We start from the raw sequence: 23,763 nt of genomic DNA, 5'->3' as shown, positions 1-23,763 counted from the left end.
ATATATCAATGAGGTGTCCTTGGTGCACACCTCATTGATTACCTGTCACCGCTGCAGCCAGCCTCTCCATGCGGCTCACAGAACTTAAATGTGCTGCTACCATAATAACGATGCTTTATACAGTCGGGGAAATCTCACACCGTATCACACGTAGCGGAGAACGCACTGTGGATGTCACAAAGTTGTCACACAGTTGTATTTTAATCTCATGATAAATTTAGGGTTTTTGAAATACACTTTTCTAACTTTCTTCATGAGGAAAAATTAGTTGTTTGACACAAAGGACTCAGTGTGATAAGCTGAAAAAAAGAAAAAAGAAATGACAGACAACTAAAACCGTTTCAGGAACATGAAATTCAGCGAGATAAAAGATTTAATGAGAAGTAAATTGAAAAGCGGGTAAAGATGAGACGAGTCAGGCTCGGCTGAAAAGGGATGGGCTGAGAAAAGAAAAGAAAAACTGAGCTGGGACCACGGACTAAAATTGTCAGAAGATATATTTAACCACTAAGTGAACAATGATGTGTTACAGTGCATGAAGAGAAATGTTGTGGTGCTAAACCAAAACCTCATCTGCTAAGAGTGTTTTGCAGCTGAGCGGACATATACTATCTGTGAGGATATTGTATGACTTATCTGAAGCTTTCTGTCCTCCTATTTTTTCTCCCCCCCTCTCACACAGACTACGTCTTTTTATCTTCGTAAGGACTTTGCATTGGCTTGCTTTCATTTTTCATTCATTTCTAAAACCTAACTCTGACCCTTACCTTACTTAATCAGTACCAGTTCATACCTAACACTAAACCAGTTCATACCTAACACTAAACCAGTTCATACCTAACACTAAACCAGTTCATACCTAACACTAAACGCATCCTAAACTCTACTTACACCTCAGTCCTAAACCTAATCCATAACTCAAAAACAGCACTTCTTCTTTTGGGACTCAATAAGAAGTCCCAAAGTGTAGCATGTGTTTGGAAAATTGTCCATGCAATGTATCAAATACAAGAAACACACAGTCGCAGTGTGAAAGAGGCAGAAATATGCAGGAAGGAAGTTTAGATAGTTCCAGTTGTACGCTCTGGACAATTAAAGCGCAACAGCATGTTGTTGAAGACTGTATGTGAAATTTCCAGCATTCTGCAGAGTTGTAAAAACATCTGGGTCCTTTTACAGCCCTCGGTATGGACCTGCCTATGTGTTTTTATTACACTCATTTTCATGCCTAAGCAGATATCGGCAGCAAACTGCAGGTGTAAATGTGTCCTCATTAAGATAACCACAGACAGTTATGAAAGGAAAGAACAGATCACAACTGAAGAAGAAGAACTAGTGAACTAAAATACAAAACTGAGACCGTGTCACAGATATCAGATGTTAATAGTTCATAGGTTAAAGTAGAAACCTATGAACCTATGAAAGGTCCACCAAAGGACCACAAACAAGTGGTCCACTTGTTTGGTTCGCACCAGAGTGTGTTCACACCAGCACAAAATGTCTGCAACAATGGAGGAACAAACTGCGGTTTGTTTTGAAGTGGGCCGAATATGTCAGGTATAAATGCATAATTTAGGATGTGTTTATCTACGAAGTAACATATTTGTTTTACCCATGCCATCTTCTTTGGCTGCTAATCTTTAGTCCTGCTTAAACAATAATTTAAGGAGAATTGCAACATGTTATTCATTCCTATTAAAAAATAATTTTGATGCCATTAAGTTCAACAAAGGGATTCAGTCCAATTATGATTCAGCCTCATCAGTTCTGGGACTGACACTGATGGTCTTTGTTGCTGCAGAGAAATTTATTTTTCTAATTTTACTCTGGATGCTTTGCTTGCAACCAGATATTTCTGTAGTAAATGTTCACTGGTCACCTCAGGAATTAGATGAACAAAGATTTCATGTATAAGTAGCTGAATTTGGCAGATTCACAGGTGGGAGCTCGATGAAGCTCACTGTAAATTAACAATCTGCCCACAGGAAAAGCAGTCAGTGCTCAGCATGAGCTTTTTTTTTCTCTTTTCTTTTTGTTAACATTAAACCATGTCGTTCTAAAACATTTTAACTCCAACACAGCAGCTGATCTTGCACTTGATGTTTGCAACATACAATTACAAAGTCAAATCTTTTTTTTTTTTTGTTAAGTCATGTTTGAAATATACATCATTTTCATAACAACTAGAGAAAACTTAGTCACTTGATTACACTATAAAATAGCACTATGTGCCTGGAAAACCCCTTTGAATGCCTTGTTTGCTCTCCAAGCTACTGGCTTGTGGAAAACTTTTCTCCTGATTTTTCTTCTGTTCACCACAGATATAACTTCAGTACATAGGTTCACGTTTATTATTGTTCATTGACTATCTCTACTTTCAGATTTGGTATTAAGTAATGATGTTGTGTAACACCATAGAATGGCTTTAGCAGGAGGAAATTTAAACTTCTCTCCAAAACCCGCAGCTGTTACAGGATAAGAATGTGAAGCTACATTTTAGACTTTGAATATTTTACTATATATTTACATTCTCTTTTATCCATCCGAACGTGATACCAAGACTTTTCCTCTGGCCAACAATGACAACAACAAAAAAAGCTGTAAAGAAAGGACAAATGGTCGACACAAAAGAAAAGTCACTTGCCAGTTGTTCTGCTTGGTCTGTTTATTAGAGGTATATTGGCAAACATTTTACAAGCTCTTGCTGAAATGTTTCCGTTCATAGAGGAAAATGCATCACTGTAAAACACACAAAGCTCAGCAGAGAACACGTCGAAAGCCCCTGTTTTAAAAGGCACTAAAGGCCGAGTTTTTACTATCCGTCACATCGCACACATGCAAACACAACTATAGCAAAGACACCTGTGTTACACACTTCAGCTGCTAGAACACACAGAGCTTCCCACTGATGTGTTAGTTCAGTTTCTAGAGGTAATACCACATATGTCTGCTATCATGTGCTGCACACCGAGAGGCAGGTGAAGCGTCAAATACTGTTAATTTCAATATACTAAACATTTGTCGGGACGTAAAGCTACCATTAAGTACTTTGTGTGGCTGGCAGGCTTTCATGTTTGCTCTGATGAGTGCAGGTATTTTAAATATTTTCTAGATTAAATACACCATACTGCTGCTTTCTTTAAATACATAATGTGTCTTTTAACTTAAAGTTCACTTATTTATGTAAAAATCACGACACAACCATTACATGAATTTTTGCAAAAAACCTTTTACAAAATTCTTTCTTTCTTTCTTTTTCTGTTTAAATAATAATGATAGTAATACATTCAAATAATAGCATAGTAATTCCTCAGCATGATTGTTTTAAATAGCTTGTGACGTAGTGGTTGCTTGTATGGTACAGTCATTCTTGGTGTCAGCTTTCGTGGAAACAAACGGACCCTTCTTCTCATTCAGACACTGCCGATAAGACACTGTAGCACAAAGGCTTTAATGACATGCTGGTGCCGTCGTCATATCTATTTCAAATACAGTTGATTATTCAGGTCGAGTCAAGCAGAAGTACATAGGATAGCTTGAAATGCACAGGAGCTTAAATGTGTCCTGAGGACAGAGATGTTGACAAGTCTTTGGCCTCAAGTCCATGTCAGGTTTTACATCTTTCACGGCAGACTCATGCGGTCTAGACTTCCTGAAACAGCAAGGTTCTGTGGGTAAAATCATGACTCACTCCTTAGTACTTTTGATTTAACTTGTAAAAAAACCCCCCAAAAACTGTGAATTACTTTGAAAATTAATCACAAAATACCTGAACAAAAATCTAAATGTGGACTTATATTTCAAAAACTTGCTGAAATAGGGCAACACTTTAATGTCAAACTTGTTCGTGACATTAAAGTGCTGCCCTTCACAATAAAAGAAGACGACTTTTATTGTGAAGTCGTCTCTTTGCATAGCTATATGTAGCACCTGTTAATCCCACAGATCAAATAGCCTAATTCTTTACTCTGTGAGAGATTAGTCTGGGTTATGGTTTTTCTTCTTTCTTTGAGGTTAAAAATGAGCCAGATTATTGGAAGCCAAGTGCTACATCTACGTTTAAAAACTTTGTTTAGAGCTAACAATAAATGTTCCAATTTCATTGTCTAATCAAAAATGTTAAATGAGACGTCATGTGGTGAATAAATGAAAAGTAAGATGTTAAATGTAATAAAATATAACAAGAAATGCTTTTGCTGCGACAGACTGGCGACCTGTCCAGGGTGAACCCCGCCTCTCGCCCGGAACGTTAGTCGGAGATAGGCACCAGCAACCCTCCCGACCCCACTTAAGGGACAAGGATGTCAAGAAAATGGATGAATGGATGAAGGAAATGCTTTTGTTTTGAAGGAATCGAAGTGATTTTTGTGTCTCACAAGGTACTACCTTGTGAGACAATAAGTTTTACTTATTTAGCGGTGTGTTCATCTGCCATTGTCACAAATCTGCAGCTAGCATGAATAGATTGTTATGAACCATTAACAGTCCACAGTCTATGAGTCATGATGGTTAATAAATCAACCGCATCCTTTAGTAGGACGAAACGAACGTCTCAACGAACGTGAAAGCTACCGTTAGCTCCTTCTACTGGCACATACTGTTCAGTCATTAGTGTACACTCTGGTAATGTGGAAAGACTCACAACATTTCCTAGGGTACTTTCACCTCTGATTGCACAAAAAAAAAAAAAGTACCAGACCTCAAGTCTGAGCTGGGTCTAAAGTCTTTACAGCGAGAGTTTGTGTCAAGTCTGAAGTCTGTTTCTGCAGCTCGGCGTACAGTTTGAGTCTCCATCTCTGTCCGTCAGCGACTCCTGTTTCTACTCAGGAGGTCGGCTGCCTTCCTTCACCTGTGCTTTCCTACAGGTTGCTGTCATTAACACAGACCTTTTGTTGTCAAAGCATTCGGTGTTTAAGCATTGGCTTCTCACAGTGGAGCTAGTAGACTGGCAGTGAATGATGTAAACGGCTGCAAAATTGCAAAATGGAAAATAGAGCATCACTCCTGGCAGTTTATTTCTGTCATCAATATGTAGCACATTATTCCTTTCAAATATTCTTCTACTTTTAACTCTCTCTTCCAGTCAACACTGTTTGCTCCTGATAATGATAACTTAGCTGCTTTATCCCATCATCACCCTCCTCTCTGCTCATATTTCTGTATGCTGTGTTTTTGTTGTTGTTTTTTTTTCAGTCTCTGTCTGTTTGCAGCTTTCTGGCCTCTTCCTCCCGTCCTTCTGTTCTTTCGGTCTCCTCTTTGTTTCCTTGTCAGAGTCGCTGCGTCTGAGCCCGCCGGCTCCTCTACCAGCAGCCGCAGCTTTCCACCACCATGTCCTGGTAATTCTTTAACACGACTCTGTCGTGATTGTCCAGGTAAAGCAAGGCGATGGGGCTGAGGGAGGTTGGGACGCAGCAGGCCCGGGGCACTGCTCCGTTCACAGAGTTCACCATGGTTTGGACCACGGCGTGACTGGAGGCGTTCATGTGGTCGGCCAGAGGGTAACGGCACTCTCCCAGGCAGAAGAAGGCGTCGTAGCCGCTCGGCGCGATGATCCACTTGTGCCAGCCCACATCTCTGAAATCTACGTGCAGAGGATGACGCCGGCACCTGCCACGGGAAAGCCGCTTCAGCTTAGCGGGGCTGCCGTTTCGTTTCACTCTTCCACGGTCGCTCCAGCTTACTTCTCCCTTGTCGTCCCCCCAGCTCTTCATGGAGTAACCCGTTTTTCGGGTCTTCCCCCAGCCTTGGTCTCTATTGTGGCCTTTGCCGCTTCTCTTGGTCTTCATGTTTGACCCTTTTCTGGCCTTAATCCACTTGCTGTTACCAGAAGTTCTCCTGCCGTGTTTGACTAAAGGCTCTCCGTGGCCGTCATGGCTGTAAGTCACCAAGAGAGGTCTCTCCTGGGCCCAGCTGTGATCGTCCTGTCCCACAGACCTGGACACCCTCAGGTGTCTCTCCTGACGCTGCTCTGTCTGACTGTCACCTGCAGCAGAGGAGTTGCCCTGGTCAGGTGGGGCAGTGCTGTTTTCAGGTCTGACCTCCAGGAGGAAGCCCAAACTGCCAGTCCCACCCTGGGTTTTACGGAGGAGCTCCGCATTTAGGCTAAATGCCTCCCAGAAGCTACCGGATTTATTGCCATGGAGGCCACTGGTGAGTAGTCTCGTCTCAAGCAAAGTGGGCTCAGGATCCCCATGGTGTTTAGAAAGGTACAGATTTAACCTGTGAGGTCCCGGGCCCAGGGACGCCGTCTGGCTGCGGAGCAGGCGAAGCTCAGCAGAGAGAACCGTTTCATCTTGAGGTATGGAGGAGATGTTGAAGGAAATGTGCACTCTTGTCTGATCTCTTACTGTGGTGTTGTCTCCAAAGGGCTCTGAGGGGAAAAAAAAAGAGCAGGGAAGAAAACAAACTTAGTGTGATCAGACTTCAACTAAAGAATACTAACAATTGTTTTTGTAAAAGTCTACGCAGCTTTAGTGTCGTCAACACTGACTTCAAAACTGTAAAAGAAAGTTAGCACAAGGTCTTAGTGCCTGTGGTTCTTAAATTTAACTAAGGTGGCGCAAGAAGTGATCATGCAACACATAGAGGCGCCAGATAATGATGAGTAAAATTGATTTCTAGATGATATTTTCTGTATTTAACAGCTGTTTGTGCGTGTGTGAATGACATTAGCATGTAGTATTAGACTAACCCTTGTTTCTTTTATGGCTTTTATTGCCGATTGTATTGATTATTGTCAGCTTTGGATTTTCTGGTTGAAAATCTACAACGATTAGCACTTTAGATTGAAATAATTTTCTGGAGGTTTGGGGTTCTCTCTTTGACCCTAAGAATTAGAAATGATTCCAGGTGTGTTCAGATCCGACTTTCTCAGGTTTGGTCTAACGGGCCCTAGAATTACAGGCTTTCCAAGCAGATGATAGCACAACAAACGCCGCTAAGTAGAGACAATAACAGAATGAGCTCCTCAGTCACAGGCCATAATTTCAGGGCTTGTGTTGAAATTAATGGCAACATGAAAGGTGGACTGGAGAAGCCAAGAGGGTCCCAACTAATGTTTGCTCCATCATCTCTGACGGGGCAACTCAGGCATAACGAGGGGAGCAACACGAAAAGCCCAAATATTACACAAACCAGGACGAAAGCGTGGAAAATATATTTCACCCTTGCAGATTTCTTGTGTTTTTGCTCTTTTTGGCCACACTTAATTTCTCTGACAAAGATAACCTGAGAAAATGCATCATGGTCTTTTCAAATGATTTAATTTATGCATGGAAGATGTTATTCAAACCAGCTTGACATTATTTGAAAAAGCAATTTCTCCCTAAACTCAATAACTGGGTTGTTTCAGGCAACATCTGCCATCAAGCATTTATGATAACGGGTAATGGATCTTTTGAACCACTCTGGAGATATTTAGCCTCACTCTCTCTTTCTCTGCAGAAGGATTTTAACTTGGCCAAACTAGATAGTTTCAATCATGGAAGGTCAGGCGAGGGTCACGCTACAGCATCTCAATTGTAATTGTAAATCTCAATTGTACGCGCACCTTCACCAAGCGCGTACAATTTTTAACAGTACTTTTTAGCCAAGTACTGTTTGGTTAAAAAGTACAACTCTGGATAAATGAAGAGACCACTGCACTGAACCTCAAGTGGCTATTCCACCAAATATTGATCTCTGAACTCTTCCTGAGTTAAAACTTTAGTTTTGTTGTTTCTAAATGAATGTGAATTTGTTTTCTTTGCATTATTTGAGGTCTGAAAGCTCTGTATCTAGCATTATTTTTTGACCATTTCACGCTTTCTGCAAATAAATACTAAACTTTTGCTTGGAATTTCAGAGACGTGTTGTCAGTAGTTCATAGAATAAAAATACAATGTTCATTTTACTCAAACATTTACCTATAAGGAGTAAAATTAGAGAATGGATAACTCTGCAGTGGCCTCTTAATTTTTTCCAAAGTTTTATATGTACAACTTTAAGAATATCCACTGAGCAAGAACAAGTATAATAAACTGAGGTAACAAAACAAGTAAGAAGAGTCACAACTGATGATCAAAAGAGAAATTGCACTTTTAAGACACTTAAGGAATTGCTTTAGCTGTAATCAGTGTTTTGATTACAGCTATGAAAATGCGATTTTTCATATAAGCGCCATGTTCCCCTGTGTTTACCTACTGTCACTGTTCAAACTTACAAATCCAGACATGTCAGAACCAGCAGTAAGCTTACCACTGTGGTGAAAGCTGCGAATAGTGTTGGCCTGCTGGATGTGGTGGCTGGGGAAGCTGAACGTCGGGTCTTCCAGCAGGTGGTACTGCTGCTGGTGGAAGCGGTAGAGGTCGAGGAGGTACTGCGGAACCGGCACGTCGGGCCTGGGGTTCGGCTGAGACTGTAGGCCCAGCCGGCTCAGGAGGAGAGACTGGATGGTCTGAGCCAGACCGGGATCAGCGGGCAGCGCCGCGGCGGGCGACGGGGACGGAGGGGTCGGGGGCACCCTGCCATTGTCGGTCTCGCTGGATTCTCCACCCTGGCGGCCAGACGAGGCTTGAGGTAGCAGCAAGACCATGAGGAGCAGGAGGTTAGCAGGGAGCATGGTGGACCTGAAGCAGGAGGAAACGGTTACTACGTTTACCCTGCCTTGCAAAATTGTTATTTCTCCTAAAGTTTTGCACATTTCGTCGCATTACAGCCACAAACCTTTATGTGTTTCATGTGGATTTCATCTGATACACTAACACAAACTAGTGCATAGTTTGGAAGTGAAAAAAAAACAAAACATTTTTTTTTACAGATATTATTTGATGAATTAAAATCTGAAAGTGTGGCATGCATTTGAATTCAGCTTCCCGGAGTCGACGCTTTGTGGAATCGCTTTCCTTTGCAGTTGCAACTAAAAGTCCTTCAGTGTACGTCTCCACCAGGTTTGTGTATCAAGACTGAAATTTGGCTTTTCTGTGTTAGCGAAATAGCTCAGACTCAGTCAGAAGGGAGGAAGCATATCTATGAACAATCAATTGTCATGTCTTTCCAGGGATTGTTAGCTGCATTTGGGTCCTGACATTGACTGGACCGTTCAAACTCATGAACAGGTTTTGACCTCATCTCTCTGGCTGTAGGTTTAGGGTTGTTGTTCCTTTTTCAGCCTCTAACAGCTTTTATTCCATGATTTTCCAATATTTGGCTCTGTGCAGCTTCCCATCAACTCCAACCAGAACGCCGCTATCCTGCTGGTGAAAACCTGAGGTGTGAATCTCTGCAGCCCCTCAAAGGTCACCAAGGGGCAGACGCCTGCTTCTCTGTTCAATGATCAATGTAGCAAACTGCTGAAAACATATTTTTTCCCTCCATGTCACATGGAGGCAACATTAAGCTTAGCTTTACTTTTTCATGCATATTAACCTATAAACAGACGCATGGAAGAGCTTGTCCGCCTTTGTCTCCATGCTATTGTTTGTTTGTGTCTCTTAAACTTCTCTTATCGTATGATTTACTTTTATAATTAACATGCTTTAGTTAGTTAGACTAGATGACATTTATTTGCTATATTGTGAGTTAAATTCATTGTAAATATTCTGAAATTGCTCAAAAATTAGATTATTTAACATTTATGATGTTTTTTGTTATTTAATATAAACAACAAACTAGACATTGATTTCCGGCTGGTTTCTGATTCCTTATCGTACACTTGGGTCACCTGGCTTGATGAATTTTGGTAGATTTGCAGTTGTTACTAATATCTTTGATTTGTCATGATACTTCATGTTTTCTAATGTTCTCCTGCAGCCTTCACAGAACAATTGGATTTATAAGATGACCCAGAAAAGGACGGTGACTTGAAAGTCAAGCAGGTGAACGTAAAAATGCGCACGTTGTTCTAGATGTTTTCACATACAATCCAAATTAAACTCAGGGAAGTTTGTGGCTTCACGTTGACAGAATGGGGGAAAAAGCTGAGCAGGAGTACGTTTACGAGGTATTTTATTGTTTGATTCCGGACAATTTCTGTTCAATGCAAAAAAACCCCCAAAAAACAAGCAAATAAATTGTATAACATAATGACAACGCAAAGAGCTGGTCGAGAAATCTGCAGAAGCGATAGCCCCTTACAAGGTGTTCCAGCTCTGTGTATATCATGCTCATGTCCTTTTGCTTCCTGGACACACTAGTTTCTCATTAGTCTTCAGCCTTCATGTGGCATATGTTGAAGAAATTTACAGTCCACGAATCCATACCAAACTGTTTACTTGTTATTCCTGCCTACTACGCTTTATTTTCCTTCCGCTAATTTATGGCGGAGCTCCATACCCGCAAGGCCCATCTATCTCGGCGGACACCTCGACAGGAGCAATTAGGCAGCCTCCAACTGGAACATAATCACCTCATGTGAGCGCTGAGAGTGCTGAGCATCAAGATTTCTGGCATTAATCAGAGGTAGTTGACTCTGGTGGCACGTTATGGAGTTGTAAAGACCTGACACGATGACACATGACCTGCATTTTTTTCCCTCTACGTCTCCAAATCACCAGAGAATAAAGGCATTAAAGCATTCGGTAGCTTTCCATAACTTTGACTGCATGCAAGGGAGTGAAAAGAACATTTCCTAAGAGCCAAATAATAGATCTTAATAAAACGCACAGCTCTGATAGATAGTTCTTTAGATTTGTTCGTTCATGAGAAAAACATAAAGCCACGTTTACAGTTCCAGATGGATCGCCCTTATCCATCTGCACTCATTAAACGAGTAGTTTCCAATTTATTTAGCAAATAAAAAGAACAGAAAACGATTTACAACATGAAGTCACACAAGGCCACATAATGGCAACGCAAACAGCATTAGAAACCAGTAATAAAAAATACTGATTTATATCCACATGTTCTCTTGTTATAAATATATGATTTTTTTTTTATTCTGAAAATGAATTTAATTCTTCCTACTAAGGCCACAAAGTGTTGTTTCAATGAAGTTGTTTTTGCCAGTGTAGGATCAATGTGAAAAATAAGGAAACCGATTTGAATGGTTTTTGTGAAGAGGTTTAAATATTTGAGGTTTCTCTGTTTTTTAAATTTGTGCTATTGGTGTTTAATAATCACATTTTAAGTAAGTTATTGTAAAAAGGTTTTTCTCTGCTGACAAAGACGTGAATAACAAATGATTTAACACTTTAAGAAAACTCCAACAATTAATTTAAGGGTAAAAATGGAGGGGAAAAAATCCTGTGTAAAGAGAAAACTATTGGTCAAACTGAAGAATTTCTATGTATTACTACAATTTCTTTTAGCTTCTATTTAAAATGGGAAAGACAAGAGAATGTGCTATTTAAGCAGGGCGAACATGTTCTGTCTTTCATGAGCTCCAAGAAAATAGCTGCTTACCAAAACGTCTCCACATCCACAGCCAGAGACATAATCGTAAAGTTTAAAATGACTTGAAGAAAAGCGCTTCAAGCTAATTTCAATATTTGACTGCTAGATTGATTTCTTTGAAGGCTTTTGCACATCAACTCCTCTTGAACCTTTGCTCTCCTCAAATTGAATCTTCAGAGGTAGGCATTATTTTCTCTTACTGAATCACAGCAACATCCGTCCGCTTCACCAAACGAATCAGTTCAAATAACTGAACATTTGAACATTGGATAATCTGGATCTGTTGACGGCTCGCAGGAGGCGGCTGCCTCTTCCAGGTGAGTGACGCTCTCTGTGTCGGCGCGGGAACCGCTTGGCTCGAAAACGGGGTCACACAATTACCACCGTGACCTGGTTAACACCCGGCCTCTTTGTGGTGCAGGTGTTAATAATGAAGGGTAACTACAAGCCGGCGAGGCAGCAGCTCGGCTGACCTCAGTAAGGTTAAGGTACCTAAAGGTCAGCGACAAGGGTAAAACTTGCTAAAAGGCGACATGAGCTACTGAACACACTGGAGAGGAAATTTCACCAGTCAATCCCACTAAGGCAGATTCCTGCCAGTGCGATCGCTTTTAGGACGGATGAAATATTTGTCACTGCACGAGGAGTCCCATATCTCCAGTTTTCTCACCTCTATCTCCTTATCTGATCTCTGTAGGGGACAGAGAATCGATTAGGGCCTCTGCAGCGAGATAACGGCGGCGTTTATGGGTGAGTAAACATATAATGACGCTGTAACGACTCTTAATCTCGCCATATTGTCAGAACAGAGGTAAGAAGGAGGTCACAGGTGTGAAGGCGTGTATATTTTTTATGCGTGTTGTTCAAACGGTGCACGGTTCAAAGGGCAGGCATGGGAAAATGAACCACCTCCTACCGTGGGATTGTTGCTGGGTATCCATTAAACTCTGGCAGCTCCACCCTGAGCTGTTGCACCTGAGGCAGCGTAGCAGAGGACAATTATAGATTAGACACCGCTGGACGGCCTCTCCCTTATACTGTGGAAGCTTGTAAAGGAGATTAAGGACAACAACACCACCTCTCTCTTCTGTACTTTCCTCACCTACAAAAAAATAAAAAACCACCCAAGTGACTCTGAGGTTCAAAGGTTTGGCTGTCACACAGCAAGGTGTGTCTGAGGCTGAGAAACGAAAAAGAAAAAGAAAGACGGGGGGAGGGCTTCCTTGGTCGTTGTGTGACAGCTATAATTTTCCATCACACTGTTTTCATGGCTTAAAATTAGTTTGAATTAAGAAACGTTTAGGACAACAAAAGTTTCGATTGTGTAGAACAACACCTAACCTGTGACACTGCCAGTCAGCTGGCTGCAAGAAGTCTTTTATGTCGTGCGAAAGAAAGCCAAATTGGTCGTAACAGCGTAACTGATTCCTGATAATTAGTTCAGTTATGTTGTGGAAATTAAACAATCACCATCAGTGTTATTTTGGTAGCTACAGCTAGTGATCGACATGTGGGACAGATGTTCCGGTTCAACCTGGTATGAGCTCGTTTGACTTTTACGACGACATAAGGAACAAAGTCCCAAAAAGTAAAATCATTGTCTACAATAGGAACCTGAAAACTTCCAACAAAATTTAGTAGATATATTTAAAGTAACGATAAATAAATGTTGTTGATACATCGTTGTTTAAAATTACCTTTGATTATTTTGAAAACCTGGTGTTTTGCTCCGATGAAGTTTCTAATTCAAAACTTGTTTTCGTTTTGGGCCAAGACCATGAATGCTCTTAAAGGGCCGGTTGTGCCAGAACGTACTGATAAAACTTGTTCTCGAGCTGATAAAATATCAATGAGTTGTTAAAATCAAATAATATTATTGAACGTCTTTTCGAACGTCTTTTCAGTCCCTCCAGGATTTTGTGAATCTTTTTGTGAGTTTTCCAATAAAAATCAAAGTGTTTGTGATACTAATTTGGAAATATTTGCGCTTATTTACAACGGTAGATGCGACTTTTTATTACTCGCTGTATAGCTTGTATGGACTATATAACCTGACATCAATTAAGGCTGAGGGAGCTGATTAGTACAAGTAAGAAAGTTTTTGAAATTTTTTGAGAAAAATTGGCAATAAACTCCCAATAAGAGCAGAAAAGTGCGGGGATTTGTTGATTTTGTGTGAATTTCCACGATAATTCTGAAGAAACTGGAGGGACTGACTGATTTAACTCGGCAGTAAACAGATGAAAACTGCATTGCTTTGATTGATAACATAACATTTAAGCACACTTAGTGTTTAGTCTAGAATCTAGAGGGCCACATAAAAAGGTATGGCGGACCAGATTTGGCCCACGGGTCTCGAGTTTGACACATGTGTTCTAATAGTATGATAACTTTTAGAGCTGCAGAAGATATTAAATTGCATCACACATCAAAATAACACTGTGTTCAAAGGACTGCTTTGGTTGCAAGATTTGGTAGATTATTAGTTATTATTTTTAAGTGCCATACATGTAAGTTCTGCCTGTAAATAATATGTTTGCTGTGTTGGACAAATTTTCCCTGCCTCCTGCTTCCTTTGATGTATATTTTTAGTGATGCACATAAAGAGTGGTTGGAACTTTGCGAAGAAAGAAAGGAAAGAGTATCCCTGTCAGTCGCAATCAAAACCAATATCCAGCAGTTACATGTTTTCCTAATAGCATGAAGCCGTTGTAACCATGAATAACAGCGAGTGCCGTGGTTTCATAGTTTGTAACTTCGTAAAATGTATCCGGACCTAACTGGGGGGAATTTTACAAGTGATCCTTTTCTTCCTGTCCAACCTGAGTCTGGCCTGAACTTGAAATAATGAAATGTTTGGAGGGCGTACTCTGTAATTAAAGGGTCATAGATACGGTGGAGGTTTCCAGGTTTAAGAGTCCAGCACTGGTGTTTTTCCACCTTGTTTTTTTGCGGATGTATAAGACGTGGCCTGACCTGATCAAGCAGACAGTAGTGGGACCCCGGCGTGCAGCAGGTCAGCGTCGTTGCTGCCCTGACCCCGTATCTCTCTGAACTCGCTGATTAAAACCTCTGACCTCTGACGTCCGCCTCTCTTTTTATCTGTTTATTTCAAACTCTGCTCCTTTTCCCCTTCCTCCTTCCTCTTTGCATTCCTTGAACTTTGTCCTGTAGCTTTGTCCTTTATGTTGTCTTACAGAGCTGGTAAAATATGCTTTGTATTTTTATTTTTTTTACGTTTAACCCCAGATGTTCTGCTGTTCAATATTTACCCACCTTTCTCCTGTCTGTTGCCATCCTGTGTTTGAAATATCTGTTTCCACGCTTTTCTGCATCACCTCCCCGTTACCCTATCAGTTGCTCCCCTTCCTTTACCCGCTATGAAGGTTTTCTTTTTTTTTTTTTCCTCCCCAAAGTTTTAAGTGAATGGTGTTTTTACGGAAGAGCGCAGCAGACTGTTGCTAGGCCAGGGGGCCTGTGTGTCACCGCAGCCGGCTGATTTATCCACCGCTGCTGTCTTCATGTTACGCCTGGTTCCTTAACTTTCCCTTCCTGTTGTTCTTCCCGTGTTTCTTTTCCCAAATTCCTTCTTTCACTCTCTGATTTAATCCCGCTTTCCTCTTCTTGACCCTAGTTTTTCAACGCAGTCGACCTATTATTTCTGAACTTGATACGTGCTGCGAACAAGCCACAGGGTTTGTTTTTGCTCTCTGAGCAAATAGTTAAGGAAATATTAAGTTATTCTAACTCGTGAGCCAAATGTGTGACATGCACGCATTTGTTCATGATTTCTCTCCAAATCAGCCCTTTTCTCCAAGAGTAAAATGCTATGGGACGTGTTAGAAAGAAAGCTTAACATGTTTAACTGAGGTCCTCCTATGAATGCATGTTCACCTGCTGCTGAAATTGGGTGATTTTTAACAACACTCTTCATTGTGGATGCTGTTTCTGAGTGAAGACAATTCCAGACTTGCTATTTTCAGGATTAGGAGCAAAGAAAGAGATGTAATAAGCTTTAAGAAAGGAAATTGTCCTCTGCTGGAAGAATTCTAGATAGCAGCATCTCTCTAACACTTGGGATAGCGTGGGAAAAGTATTCACTGCAGTCAGAGTTATATGTGAGCTCATTGTGTTTTCACTCTATACCAGGAGGCATCATAGATAAGGACAGAGCTTTTCCATTATCATCTTCAGTGTTGCTAACTTCTTCAAATGCACCCGTTGTCTGCTATTAAGGCAAATATACGACGCTAAATTAGACATAATTGACCATCTGAATGCATTAGGGTGGAGGAAATCACTGTTGAAATGACAATGACTCTAAAAAGATCCTAAAACTGCTAAGAGCTAAAAATAAATTCAATTTACATTAAGAAATATTAATTAGTTTAGGTTCCTTAAGTCTGTTTCTTTATCTCTTTGCAAGTCACACAAAGGAACAGATCAGCGTTAATGTCTAAATTCAAATATTTTTGAGTAGGCTCTACATTATTAGCCTAAATAGACCAACAAGAGGCAAAATAAATGCAATAAATGACTGTAGACAAAAGGTGATCAATATTTATATCCTGTCATGGCTATCAGCACATCACCCAGTGACTGCTTGTTTCACAGTTTAAACATGAAATGGGTGGAGGTGGTTGGGTGGACGTCTAGACCCGGCTGGGAGGGACTGCTCTGCGTTTGGACACACTGTAAATAAATAAGTGTAAAATCTACAGTAAATTACTGGCAGCAAATTGCTGTAATCTTTACAGTAACCTCCCTGTAATTTTACTGTGATTTTATTACAGTTTTACTGTCATTCCATTACAGGGTTACTGTAAACTTATTACAGTACATTAGAAAAATGTAATAAAAGCAGAAAGACATTTTGACAGGAACTGAACTGTTTTGGTCACTGCTAGTTAATTATTGCATACCAAACTCACAATGACTATTAATATTTAGTTTTTTCTAATTTCAAGGAAATATAAAAAAAAAAACATAATGTAAATTTTAAAAAAATGATGGAGAGGGACCAACGCTAACAATTCAAACAAACAAACATTCAAACAACTGAGTTTGAATGTTTGCTTTCACTAATCTACAAAAGTCTCCACTAACAAAGTCTAAAAACTTGCTAAGTACGGAAGAGTCACTGTATTTTGTACAAAATGTCATGTTAGTCATTTCTTCAGGCTGTGAGAGAGCGAGCGATAGCAAGCCTTCAGGAAGGGATAATAACCTGGAGAAAGCTGCTCTATTTTTTTTTTTTTATCATTTTGAGTTTTCAAGCTCCACCTGCCATGGAGCATATCAGATGTGGAAATGTTGCACATCTCACTGTAAAAGGTCCAAATCAGGAATCTTCATGTCCGATCCTGGAGGTTTGGCGTCCTGCAATGTTTAGATGCGTCCCTTCTTCAACACACCTGAGGTGATTCAGCCATTTGATTCAGGTGTGTTGGACCAGAGACACGTCTCAAGGTTGCAGTGCGGTACTAACCTTTACCCTCAAGGCCTTTTTAACTGAAGACAACTGAATTGTCTTGAAGTAGGTACAAGCAAGGTTGTAATTGTTCATACAGAAGGAAAACTCTGGAACCGTTTGTCACACACATCATGACTTCGCCACATGACCGCTCACTGCAGGTAGGCTGGGAAAACACATTCTGCTCTCTGCCTTTTTTTATCAGATCTTAAAGAAAAATTGACGTCGGTATCATCGGGTCAAAGCCTCACAAAGATGCAGCTCTTGTTCTTATTGAACGACTTTAACATGTGGATGTAATAGCTGCATGATTTTTGACAGCTGAAGTGATGTGTTTTTTTTTTTAGAAGAAAGGCTAACATAACAGACTGTTAGGGTCTTATGGGATATGCAGAAAAATACACACACATGCGGTAAAAACAGACAGATGCCGTAAAGTGTGCGTGAATGGACGTGGAGAGCTGACACTTAGGGGATCAGAGGAGAACCCCTGCTCCACCTGCTCCGTCAGGTAACCGAGACACACAGCGCTTTGCTCTCATCTGCAGGTCGTACAGCGACGTTAATGCGCTCCGTCCTCCTGCGGCTTTATCTCCACGGCCGGAGATGCTTGGAGGTCCCAGCGACAGTGGCGCTCTGCGGTTTGCAGGAGGCCCCATGCTGACGCGCAACACTTTCACCAGCATCAGTGGAAACACTGACATGTCCAACCCGCAGCTGCCGAAAGCTCAGAGACCGCTCTCGTTATGCGTCTGACAGCTAAACGGATGTGAAACACAGAACTAAAAAAAAAATAGAAAGAAAGAAAAAAGGAAAAAGGAAAAAGAAAAACAGCTCTGCTTTTTGCATTAAATCTGACGAGTGTTAACGCTGAGAGCCAATTCATGCTGTGCATGTTGAAGCGGTGGTGAGTTATGCTCTTTGAACTCATAGTGGGCGCATTATTCTCAGACAGGTTGCTTACCGGGATGAGGTTTTGATTGAGTTAAAAAAAGAAACAGTTTGAGGGGAACGTTTGCATGTGTGTGTTTTTCCCCAGAGTGGCTAATGGGTTCAGCAGCGCTGTTCCTGTGGCCTGTTGCATGACAGATAGATGTGTGTGTGCGTGTGTGTGAGTGTGTGTGTGTGTGTGTGTGTGTGTGTGCGTGTGTGTGCGTGTGTGTGCGTGTGTGTGCGCGTGTGTGTGTGTGTGTAAGGATGGAGTACTCACGTCCAGGTGTGGTGGGATGTATGCAGAGTCCATGGTTTATCCTTGAGCTCCAGTGTTACGATCCCTTGCCTCGTTCTTTCGCTCCTTTGGACAGAAAAAGGCAAAGTGAACTAATTGCCCTGTCTCTGTCTCTGCCTGCCCCTTTAGGACCAACCAGGCTAAGTGTTCAGGGTCTCTATAGGTATCTCTGCTCGCTCCATGTTTTTCTTTCCTCGCTCAGATTCTCATCCTGTTGTCACTGTCAGATAAGCAAACTCTTAAAACCATCCACCGGCTTCCCTTCTCTCTGCCTGCCTGACCTCTGCTGGTGAACGCCACCCTCCTCTTATTCTCCTGCACCTCCAGCCCTGTCTGATAAAAATCGCAGCTGGTGGCCGCGAGAGAAAAACAAGCCGTGTGTGTCTTCACTTGTATCACCGGCAATAACTCCCTCTTGTTTCTAAACCTCCTCACTGTCTCACTCCTTCCCTCTCCACTCTGTTCCTCCCTTTTGTATCTCCTCCCCCTTTCCTCCCACTCTTTCTATCTCTCCCAGCAACACACACACACACCTCCACACTCACACACACACACAGCTGGCAAACTTAGTTTAACTGACTTTCCTTGAGTGTCAGATCTTAAAATATGCTGAGGCATTTCTCAGTCTCTTTCACATAAATCCTGTCCCCCCTCATTGCACGGAGCCGCTTTAAAACGAAACACATTGATCCACCTGAACTGGTCAAGATAGCCCTGGAGGTCGGTGTGCACAGGCAGACCAATTGTTCCCCTCCGTCAACAGACTCACCTGCTGCGTTTCATTGGCAACGTTTGACTTTTTCAGCCGGCATGCTCGCAGACGGTCCCTCCGTCATTATAAATACTCGTGACAATCAGAGCGAAGAGACTCAGTCAGAGAACAGGGTTATGAATGAATGACTCTTGAGACCTGCATGAAGTCACCGTATCTGGGATTTGTGATTGGATCAAAGTTTAAAAAAAAAAAAAAAAAAAGAGAGCAGGACTGCTGGGCTTCTCCATGATGGGTTGAAGCAAGGTGCATCCGTCCTTCCAGAACGGAGCGGGCGGGCGGGCGGGGGTAAATTTGTATTCATGAGGTAAACCCATGAGAAAACGTCTCTTTAGGATGCATCGTCTCTCATATTAGATCTCATCTGGAGAATCACTCACCCACGTCCCTCGGCTCCTCCTCTCTTGTCCCCTCCACTCCCTCTTCCAGTCCACTCTTGTACAAACACACACACACACACACACACACGCACACACGCACATGCAAACTCAACCACAGACCTCATTCATCCCCAGATGGAGTAATTGTCCCACTGCAGTGAGACACAGGCACAGAGAGACGGACCCGGACGCAGGGCTTTTGAAGGTTTTTGTAAAATTTGACTAATCAGTGAATAATGCCATTACTTTAGAAATGTATTACATTACCTGCAGATTGTAAGCTGCTGTCAACACCTAAAATTAAAGACCCAGACCTACTGAGCTGACCTTCAGTCATCAACACTGGAAGGGGAAATGTACCTGTCATTCTCTCAACAAAGTGCTTTAGGACATAATGAACTTTAACCCGTTTAAACCAGATTTTGTCAATGCAATGGCAAATCTTGAGTTTGCTGCTGAAATTTTGGAGACTTGAGACATTTACATCCAAACACAATCAGAACATTGAGTCTCAAAGGCAACCCATCCATTGAATTGATCACCCTGAGATCTGGTGGCAGAGGCAACAGGGAAACCCAGGCAGCCTTCTACCAAGAAATACTCCGGCAAGTTCGTTGTTTTCTCTGGCGTCTCAACGGGAAATCCCTGAAAAACCCAAAGAGCAGGAGTCATCTTGGGATCCTTTGTTTGAAGTGGACGGTGGGTCTTGCCCAAACTCTTCCCGGATGCCAGAGCTCCTGACATTATCTCTGAAGCCGACCTCGGACATCCTTTGAAAGAAGCTGATTTCGGCTGCTTGTACCCAGAATCTTGCACGTTGAATCAAATCCTTCGCCCATCAATGAGGGAGACAGACCGGCACGTCAAGAGCTGCTTCGGCTCCATGGTTTCATTGCAGAAGAAGCAGCAGTCTCGTTACCGCAGATGAATCGTCTTTTCCAACTATCAGTCTCCTGTTCTATCCTGGCATCACTCATAAACCAGGATGCCTTAACCGCTCCACTTCAAACAGAAACGAAATCCTGACACAAAGGACAAGTCTATTGTCTTTTCAGTGTTTAGGTTTATGATGAAATCCATGACTTGAACAGAAGCACATGATCGACAAAAAGTAAAGACCTTTAGTTTGTGTCCATAGCCAAAGTGGGGACCAGCGAGAAGGGGAAATCACAAATTAAGTATCTGATACAATCATCACTGCCAAAGAAAAAAATATTTTACTGTGGCTAAGTGTTTCTCCTTTATCATTTAATTGTCTGACATCTGATTCTTCACTTGAAAACAGATATTTATTGTTGCATTCATATCTCCTATTTGCTTCATTTGACGAATTGTCTTGGTCTTCCTCTTAGTGCAGTTCTGAGTTCAACATGGACCATTTAAAACAGAACAGAATATTTTCTGTTGCTGTAATGATCAAAAGTCTAATTCTAAAAGACAAGGTTTCAAGTTAAACCCTATATATTTTTATTTCAAAGGCAATTTTTTTTCTATTTTTATGTTTTCGACAACAAACCAAACACAGTAGTTTAATGAAATTGTTAACAAAGGCTAAGTTTTGTCGAGAAGGGATGCACAGGTCTTCATCCATCGTCTTTCCCCTTTAATCCATGCTGGATGGTAGCTTGTGCGTGTGTGTGTGTGTGTGTATGCGTGCGTGTGTGTGTGTGTGTGTGTGTGTGTGTGTGTGTGTGTGCACCTCTAGTGATCATGGCCTATTCATAGAGAGATGGACAGGATAAAAAATTATACACACACTCCTCAACTAACAACAATATAACAGGTATATTTTTAGACTTTGGGAGGAAGCCAGAGTACCCAGTGAGTACCAATGCACGCCTGGAGAGAACATCTGTACTAATCCATACAGAAAGACCCGGTTTAAACCCTGTGGCTCTGTGGAAACGGTGCTAACAACTGTGTCACAATGACCCCCACATGTCCAGCCATGGCTGATTTAGTGTGGAAAGTTTGGATGCTGTGTGTTTCAGATCAGTCAATGTTTCCAAAGCAAGAATAACATTGACAGCTCATAGCTGCTCTAAAGGTCTGCTGAGCTGAAGATGATGATTTCAGACAATGTTCAGCATTTGAAAAAGTTAGATCGGTGTTACGTATTTGTTGGCAGGACTCGATTTGGAACCTATTTGCTTTTCTGAAGATCATTGTTTGGAGGAGTGGTTAGTCTTCCTTCTCTAAAGTGAGAGAACTAACTTCACTGCCGACAAACTCTTTCTGCTCACAATAATTTTGCACAAAATGCCTTGGAAGCCACTGGAAAATGTCTTTTTGAAAGCTAGAGGTGGCTGACAGCAGCATCACATCTGCTCTCATTCCCATCTTTACCATATCTGTCCCTCCAGCTGATTTTATTGTTTCTTACTGCTTGACTGACAGTTGTTTTTCCAATTTCCCTCTGAAAACTGTTAACCTAGAAAGAAATTGCCCGCCTCCCCACATCAAAAACATCTACACTTTTTCGTTAAAGAAAAAAAAAGAAGAAGTGGGCAGTGATTTCAGCCTCCAGCTTTCCCATCTTCTGGAAAAGCTCTCAGCTGTCTCTCCAATTTACTTCCGACGGAGGTGGAGACAAACTTTTAAAGAAATAGCTCTCCGCCTCCCTAACATCCATCCATCCTGTATCCCGGCGTTCCCACCTCCTCTTTCCCTCCATGGAAACAATTAATGCGGCCCCATCCAGAAGAGAGGAGGAGAAGGGATTTGGATTTATCCCCCGTTCTACCACCTCTCTCCGTATCCACTCTCAACAAATTGTCACACATAATAACTCATCCGTCATTCAGCAGCTGGAGGAGGAAGCGGCGAGTGTCTGGACAAAGAGGTGACAAGGCATCTCCGTACAAGAAGCAGCAACTCTAAACACTCAAATGATAAGGTTTGTCCTCAGAGTGCCTGTAAAGAAGTAACAATGCTATTTTTTTTCTTCCATATTTTGTCAGTTTCAAACCCAAGCTTCAGTGTGTTTTATTTGGGGTCTAAACAAATTAGTGTGTAATTGGGAAGTGGAAGGAAAATCATACATGGTTCTCAAACTTTTTTTGCAAATAAAAAATCTGAAAAAGCGTGGTGTGCATCAGAATGTGCAACCAAAGAAAAACCCAATTGCAACCAATTTTCAGTGACGGCTGTAATGTTCGGTAAATACGTGCTCCATATATCCCGTCAATCAGATCCCCAACAATCCATATTTTCAGCTTTAAAATTAGAATATTTCTCCACATTCCAGAGTTTTAACTCTTAAAATATGACATAATGTTATGTAATCCTTAGATTTAGAACAACAAAACTCAACTCCTTCCAACACATGTTTCATTGTTTCATTGGGATGTCTTTACTGGAGCTCTGGATGCAGCTGCAGGATGGGATAAGCATGTTGGCACTTTGGAAACAGGAAAGTGGTTTCCTCGAAAATTTTAGCAACATTTAAAAAAAAAAAATAAAGTCGTACATGTTTAGATCACCCTGACATTAAGAACTCTAGAAAAGTCAAGTTGTTCTCTGCAGCATAACAAGAATAAAAAAAGTCTGGACGAGTCATTTTAGCATTTTGTTATCTTTTTCTTCTCCTCCCTAGAAATCAAAAATAAATCTTGTGCTTTGTTTTGGATTCTTGTAAAAGTTTTGATGCGTAAGTTTTTGAATCTGCTAGGAAGATACAAATGCTTCAGGAAAAAATGTTAAAACCTGCTTTAGTAGTTTTCCTTTGTATCTCTCCAAACGATCAACCTAAAGTTTTCAATCACTTCTCGTGAGACCTGGTGAGAAAAGAAAAAAAAAAATCCCTTTACCGTAAACCATGGAAACTAACTTTTTTACCTGCAGGCAGTTCTGAATGAAAACACCGAGGTGACACTGATAAACTTCAGCCTAAGGTAATACGCTGTTTGCAGCAACTTATGGAAACAGCGGAGTTTAATCACTTGGACATCTGCTGCCTTTTCCCTAAATCAAATTTTCCTTCACACAGAACGGTTTGAGTCATGGGTGAAACGTTTTCATTGCTCAACTGCTGCCACATCAGGATGTTGTCTGCATTATACAAATATGGAGTTTTCCTAAAATGTAACTTTATATGTAACGTGTTTACATGTCTACGCTTGTTGTTTTGGGTAACTTTAACACAGAACTTTTTCTTTTAATCAATTGGGTCCATTTTGTTAGTTGGAAATATTTATGGCTTCAAACTTAACATGTGTTTGTTTCAATTCGGTTAAGTGTATTGATTAATAAAGCTGCAGAAATTTTGGTAAAAAAAAAAAGTTCATTACCAAAACTAAAGTGACAAACAAAAACAATGCAAATGCTTTTAGACATGCACACAAGCCCTGTTAAAGTCACAGCTTTTATAATGTCAAAGAATAGAACCTCAGTGAATCTTTTAATGTTTTCCCTCGATGTTGCACATTTACTCTACAATTAAACTGAACAACCACAACACTCTTAGACTAAAACTTTCTGCTACAAGTTAAAGTACATTTGATAACTCATAAACAAAAGCTGGTAACACTTTATTTGAAGG

The 23,763-nt window shown here is 41.2% G+C and overlaps 1 protein-coding gene across 1 annotated transcript; it reads right to left on the bottom strand.

The window, feature by feature from the left end:
* Positions 1-5,142: 5,142 nt before the first annotated feature.
* Positions 5,143-18,932, bottom strand: bmp16 (bone morphogenetic protein 16). The gene is made up of 4 exons (XM_008425755.2): positions 18,841-18,932; positions 18,054-18,137; positions 8,236-8,606; positions 5,143-6,370 (listed from the first exon to the last, which is right to left on the bottom strand). Exons 1-4 carry the CDS (start codon positions 18,852-18,854, stop codon positions 5,301-5,303), a joined length of 1,539 nt encoding a protein of 512 aa, XP_008423977.1. The 5' UTR covers positions 18,855-18,932; the 3' UTR covers positions 5,143-5,300.
* Positions 18,933-23,763: the final 4,831 nt, after the last annotated feature.

The sequence above is a fragment of the Poecilia reticulata genome, linkage group LG13 (genome assembly GCF_000633615.1).
Source record: "Poecilia reticulata strain Guanapo linkage group LG13, Guppy_female_1.0+MT, whole genome shotgun sequence".
NCBI classification, from domain to species: Eukaryota; Metazoa; Chordata; class Actinopteri; order Cyprinodontiformes; family Poeciliidae; genus Poecilia; species Poecilia reticulata.
Note: the sequence above shows the minus strand (reverse complement) of the source record. Positions and strands in the feature narration are given on the sequence as shown.

Coding starts and splice junctions, on each gene's coding strand:
- bmp16 (XM_008425755.2), bottom strand. Junction 8,607..18,053: donor ACATCCCACCACACCTGGAC/GTGAGTACTCCA, acceptor CTCCTGCTTCAG/GTCCACCATGCTCCCTGCTA. Junction 6,371..8,235: donor TCGCAGCTTTCACCACAGTG/GTAAGCTTACTG, acceptor TTTTCCCCTCAG/AGCCCTTTGGAGACAACACC.